This window comes from Oreochromis aureus, linkage group 16, assembly GCF_013358895.1.
Source record: "Oreochromis aureus strain Israel breed Guangdong linkage group 16, ZZ_aureus, whole genome shotgun sequence".
NCBI lineage: Eukaryota > Metazoa > Chordata > Actinopteri > Cichliformes > Cichlidae > Oreochromis > Oreochromis aureus.
In genome coordinates this window covers 9,595,277-9,601,499 of record NC_052957.1, presented here as the reverse complement: position 1 = coordinate 9,601,499, position 6,223 = coordinate 9,595,277, and the positions used below count along the sequence as shown (strand labels likewise).

The 6,223-nt window shown below is 51.4% G+C and overlaps 1 protein-coding gene across 1 annotated transcript; it reads right to left on the bottom strand.

The window, feature by feature from the left end:
- Nucleotides 1-382: 382 nt before the first annotated feature.
- Nucleotides 383-3,162, bottom strand: LOC120433433 (uncharacterized protein KIAA0754-like). Its single transcript, XM_039599609.1, has 2 exons — nucleotides 497-3,162; nucleotides 383-418 (listed from the first exon to the last, which is right to left on the bottom strand). The coding sequence occupies exon 1, from the start codon at nucleotides 2,490-2,492 to the stop codon at nucleotides 1,002-1,004; it is 1,491 nt and encodes a 496-aa protein (XP_039455543.1). The 5' UTR covers nucleotides 2,493-3,162; the 3' UTR covers nucleotides 383-418; nucleotides 497-1,001.
- Between the last annotated feature and the right edge of the window lie 3,061 nt (nucleotides 3,163-6,223).

The window sequence follows — 6,223 nt, the reverse complement described above, 5'->3', positions numbered from 1 at the left end:
CTTTTCTAATGGGTAACATGGAGCTTTCAAAATATTCTGTCTGGCCACTTTCCAGAGAGCCAAATGAGCCTACTGTGCAGTTTAAAATGTTGTCAATCAAATCATTTTTAGAGAGTTTTATGTCCTATGTTGAGCTGCAAAATCTTTTGAAATCTGGGTTATAAGATCATATACAGTTTTTGTCACGGTCTGGCAGGCAGACCGTGGGGAATGATGGAGATAGGACCCAAACGCTGGACTTAGTGGAATGAGCAGTGCATTTATTTACAGTGGGGGTAAATGTACACCACACAATAATTCTCCAGAGTGCTCCCTTGACTCCCGTGACGTGTCTTCCCCTAAGTGCTGATATCCTGTGCTCTCTGCCCTGTGCCTACGCACACCCGTGCGTCCTGCAGTCCTGTGTTCCGCTCTCCTCCTGAGGAAAAACAACAGATGCAGCCGTTATGGCACCAACTCCCGCAGGCATACACTAAACAGCTCTTTAAACACTGACATGAAGTCTAACTCAACGATCCTGCGCCGGAGGAAGCCCCATCGCTCTGTTATGTAGCTCCCCCGACGAGCCTGATCAGAAGCAGGTGTGTGAGAACCTGGGCGTGACCGGCAGCTGGCAGGGCCACACCCATCAGGCCTGCAGGTAGCTGTCCTTCGTCCTCCAGCCACACCCGCAGACACACCCGCACACATACACCCACCAGCATGGAACACAAGAGCACAGTGCAGAAAACATACATCCAATACAATAACAACAATAATAATAATAATAATAATAATAATAATAATAATAATAATAATAAAGGTCCACACTGCTCACGGACCCCAAATCCCTGGAGCTGGGTCCGTGACAGTACCCCCCCTCTAAGGGTCGACTCCCGACGACCCCAAAACAAAACCAACAAAAAAAAAAAAAAAAAAAAAAAAACAGGAAAACCAACCCAGGGCGGGCGGCGGGGGGTAACAGGACGGAGGGCCGGAACCAACCCCAAACGACCAAACTGTCAATCACAAAAGTCCCAGAGGCTCAACCGCGACTCCAGCGGAGGCACAAAATAGTTCAATAACCCCCCCCAGTTACCGTGGCGGGAGCTGAACAGTTCAGGCGGCCAGTAACTATAACACCAGAGTTCAGGTGGCCTACCTCGGGTCCCGTAATAGCAGCTGAACACGTCAGGCGGCCTGCCACGGGTGCTATGGTGGTGGCGTTGCAGCTCCGGCGACCTGCCACGGGTCCGGTGGCGGCAGTGTGACAGCTCCGGTGGCCTGCCACGGGTCCGGTGGCGGCGGCGTTGCAGCTCCGGCGGCCTGCCACGGGTCCGGTAGCAGCGGCGAAACGGTTCCGGTGGCCTGCCCCGGGTCCAGTGACGGCGGCGGGGGCGCTGCTGCTTCCCCGGCGGCTTGCCCCGGGTCCAGTGGCGGCGGCGCTGCTCCAGTGAGCAACAGCGAGGTGTGGTACCTGGCCGATGACGCGCTGGTCGCTGACGTGGACGCGCTGGACGTGGATGGTGTGGAGGGCGCGCCGGACGTGGAGGGCGCGCTGGACGTGGAGGGCGTGGAGGGCGCGCTGGACGTGGACCCTGCACACTGACCCCCCGCGTAGGCTGATCGGATTCCTCCCGCCCGCCGACCTCCGAAGGCTGTGCGCGCTCCTCCGGCCTGCCGAGCCCCTCTCTCGATGGCGGGCACTCCTCTCGCTCGCCGGGCTCCTCCGGCTCGCTGATCTCCAGAGTCGGCGAGGCAGGCTCCTCCGGCTCGCCGAGCTCCTCCTCCGGCTCGCCGAGCTCCTGCTGTGGTTCGCTAAACTGCTCCTCCGGCTTGCTGAGCTCCACAGCTGGCGACGCGGGCTCCTCCCGCTCGCTGAGCTGCTCCTCCGGCTGCGACGCGGGCTCCTCCCGCTCGCTGAGCTGCTCCTCCGGCTGCGACGCGGGCTCCTCCCGCTCGCTGAGCTGCTCCTCCGGCTGCGACGCGGGCTCCTCCCGCTCGCTGAGCTGCTCCTCCGGCTGCGACGCGGGCTCCCCCCGCTCGCTGAGCTGCTCCTCCGGCTGCGACGCGGGCTCCCCCCGCTCGCTGAGCTCCGCCGGCTCGCTGAGCTCCATAGTCGGCGAGGCGGGCTCCTCCGGCTCGCTGAGCTCCTCCGGCTCGCCGAGCTCCTCCTCCGGCTGCGACGCGGGCTCCTCCCGCTCGCTGAGCTCCTGCTCGGGCAGCGCGAGCTTCTCCGGCTGCGGAGCGGCTATAGATGGATGAACCAGAGGTGAAGATGGCGATGCGGTAGCTGCAGGTGGTGAAGACGATGGTCGAGCGGGTGATGTGGAGGGTGATGTGGAAGGTGAAGCCGAGAGTGCCGCGGTCGCTGCAATCTGATGGGACGCTGGTGGAGAAGTAGCTGCAGAGGGCGGAGGCGATGATGGTGTGGCAGCTACTCGTGGTAGACTGGACAGCGATGCAGGAACAACAGACTGGTGAAATAGTGGCAGAGTAGGTCCAGCAGACATATCGACCTCCAACTGAGGACGAGGATGAAAGGCTGACTGGACTAAAGACAGAGTTTCGTGCTGGGCAGCAGACTGAGTTTCGTGCTGGGCAGCAGACTGAGTTTCGTGCTGGGCAGCAGACTGAGTTTCGTGCTGGGCAGCAGACTGAGTTTCGTGCTGGGCAGCAGACTGAGTTTCGTGCTGGGCAGCAGACTGAGTTTCGTGCTGGGCAGCAGACTGAGTTTCGTGCTGGGCAGCAGACTGAGTTTCGTGCTGGGCAGCAGACTGAGTTTCGTGCTGGGCAGCAGACTGAGTTTCGTGCTGGGCAGCAGACTGAGTTTCGTGCTGGGCAGCAGCTATGGGCTGTGCTAACAGCTGGGTTACAACATTAGCATTCACACAGTCCGAGGCAGAGTTGACAGATGGGGTGTGTAAAGAAAAATTGTCCAAATGACTCACCACAGCCGACTGTTGAGAAGTCCGGAACTCCGGCTGCGGAGAAGAGCGCCGGCGGCGCGAGCGTCGCTTCTTTGACGATGCCGGGGCCGGCGCGAAAGGCTGAGATTCCACCAGTCGGCCGGGCAGGAGAGCAGCTGTGTGGTTTGGAGCAGCTGGTCCTTTGTCTGCCGACTCAGCAGATGCCGCGGAGGTGAGTGGAGATGTGGTGAGGTGCAGAGGGCGTGTGAGCTGTTTCCCCGCAATGGAGGGTCCAATAGGTGAGTCGCAAACGACGGTGGGGAAGCTATCTGCCTATGAGAAAAGAAACAGGCAGCAAGGGCTCCCAGGGAGGTCGCCACATCCTCCTCGCCCGGACAGCCCAAACCGAAAAGCTCAAAGCTGGAACTTGCCCTCAGCATGGTTATAATAGAAATTAATTTCTTAATGTCCAAAAAGCCCACAGAAAAGGTGGTTGAAGACAGGAAAGTATCAAAAAATACGACCTGTATGTGTCTCTGATGTGGATCTGCCGCCTGGATAATGCTCCGACAGTAATTCCAGAGCTGGGCGAGCAACCCCTCCTGTGAAACGGTCCTTGAGTCCGCTGGGCCCATGATGGCAGGATCGTTCTGTCACGGTCTGGCAGGCAGACCGTGGGGAATGATGGAGATAGGACCCAAACGCTGGACTTAGTGGAATGAGCAGTGCATTTATTTACAGTGGGGGTAAATGTACACCACACAATAATTCTCCAGAGTGCTCCCTTGACTCCCGTGACGTGTCTTCCCCTAAGTGCTGATATCCTGTGCTCTCTGCCCCTGTGCCTACGCACACCCCGTGCGTCCTGCAGTCCTGTGTTCCGCTCTCCTCCTGAGGAAAAACAACAGATGCAGCCGTTATGGCACCAACTCCCGCAGGCATACACTAAACAGCTCTTTAAACACTGACATGAAGTCTAACTCAACGATCCTGCGCCGGAGGAAGCCCCATCGCTCTGTTATGTAGCTCCCCCGACGAGCCTGATCAGAAGCAGGTGTGTGAGAACCTGGGCGTGACCGGCAGCTGGCAGGGCCACACCCATCAGGCCTGCAGGTAGCTGTCCTTCGTCCTCCAGCCACACCCGCAGACACACCCGCACACATACACCCACCAGCATGGAACACAAGAGCACAGTGCAGAAAACATACATCCAATACAATAACAACAATAATAATAATAATAATAATAATAATAATAATAATAAAGGTCCACACTGCTCACGGACCCCAAATCCCTGGAGCTGGGTCCGTGACAGTTTTGATCAAACTGCTGCTGGGAAACAATTTTTTTCTTGCACTGTATAACCAGAAATGTTTACCAGAAAGCAGCAGGATATCCCCAAAGCATCAGGAAGGACATCCGCAAAACTAATCAACCCTAAACCGCAGAGACCCCTAAGTGGCTGGATTCACATATCCTTATGGGTTCACCCCAGTCAGATCCTGTATCTAGCAGGGGTAAAGTCCACTAATCAGGCTTTAAGTCATCTTTATTGACCATGAATTAATTCCAAGGCCCCCCACAAATAACTTGACGAGATGGGTGTTTAATGGCTTAATGATGGAGCAATTAATCCATCTAAGAGCTTTCTTTCTCCATTTTTGACAGACCCCTCTAATGTTCGCTGTTTTGATGTTAGAATTTTAGTATTTTTACCTACATGAATGATGTCACTTCAAGGATGTGTTTTTATGACATGTCCACCACTGTGATCTAAACTAAAATAATTAAAATAATTACAGCAGTTAAATGGATTGACATCACACCTTTTAATACTTTGGTAATCTTGTATTATTGTTTGTATTTATCCAGTAAAATACGCCAAAATCTACTGGACTTACTGGCATTTGATTTACATATTATTCTGGTACCAGTGTGAGGTGATTGACAGATTTGAGTAAAATATTAGCTTTTGGACTGTGTATTTGGAAATTGGAACACAGATCATGATGAATGTACTTTTTAAGGTCAAAATTTCAGTTTGTCCAATGCTGACACACTCAAATAACCACTGGATGTTAATCCACAGACCTCCATATTTAAAATGTCTAATTTGAGCATTAAATTATGAATCAGTTTTGGTCTCTGCACTTAATTTCCTATACAGAGTAGTTTTTTTCTAAATGTTTTTTGGGGAAATATTTTATTAAGGTCTAAGATTAATATTTTTGGGGGTGTGGCCTCTTTGAGTGTCAGGTAGATGATTACATTTGTAGCTGCTATCTATTAGCTTCACTTCAGCTAGAGTTCCTGAACTGGACCTCTGGACTAGCTATGGAGTTAATTGTACTCATAAACCAGTCAAAAAGTCTGAGCTCCAGTTTTGGTGAGTGAAATACTAGGATTTTATTTGGATGTTACTAAGCACAAATTAGCAGATATTTGTGTCTTTGAGAAACACCCATACAGTCTATTGATATAGCTTGAAAACTAAGCTAGCTAGCATTACCTGGCTAGCTTTGCTTATGGGGCCAGAAGTGATGATATTTAGCAGAGTGTGGTGTGCTAAGACAAGACGGTAGTAATGGTCAAGTTAAGGCTACAAAATGCAAAATAGTGAATGAATCTGCTTTAAATTTCACAGGAATCCATCTATTACTTGATAAATGTCTGTACTGTATCTCTACTCCAACCAAGCTTTCCTGAGTTTTTCTGATGGCCAATGTTTTAAAGATCTGCTTTAAAATGCCTTAAATATGATAAGGTCAGAAGAGGAAAGCCAACATGACAGATGTGTTTCTGTCTCATTAATCATTAAAGTACCCCGGTGTGTTAGCTATGTCTACTTCTACATTAACACACTGTGTCAACAACAATGCCACAATCTGTTCCTGAAATAGACATTTTCCCGGAATCAATTCACTCAGTATCTCAGATTGGGGAATGGAGTGGTGGGAGGGAGGATGCCAGGGAGGGAGAGATGGGATCAGAGCCGGATTAGAGTGAAGCTGTAATTTACTGACTGAGAGCTGGGAAAGAGCTTCCCATTATCACCACCTTTTTTTTTCTTTGGCGATTTGAATTCTTAGAAGTGTTTTGCTTTAATGTTGAGCTATAGCATGATGGTACATGCTATAGCTTGGCAATCTTGTTCAGTTCTGTGTTCAATATTAGTGTCAGGAGAAAACTGGACCATATGGCACAATCTTGAAGATGTTTCACATTTTCATCTTGAATTCAGCCTTGCTCTATAAGTCATGTTTTGTCACTGGGCGTTACGTGACTCGAAAATCCTTTTTTTTCTCAAGGCTTAGAGTTTGTTGAGTCTTCAGCTA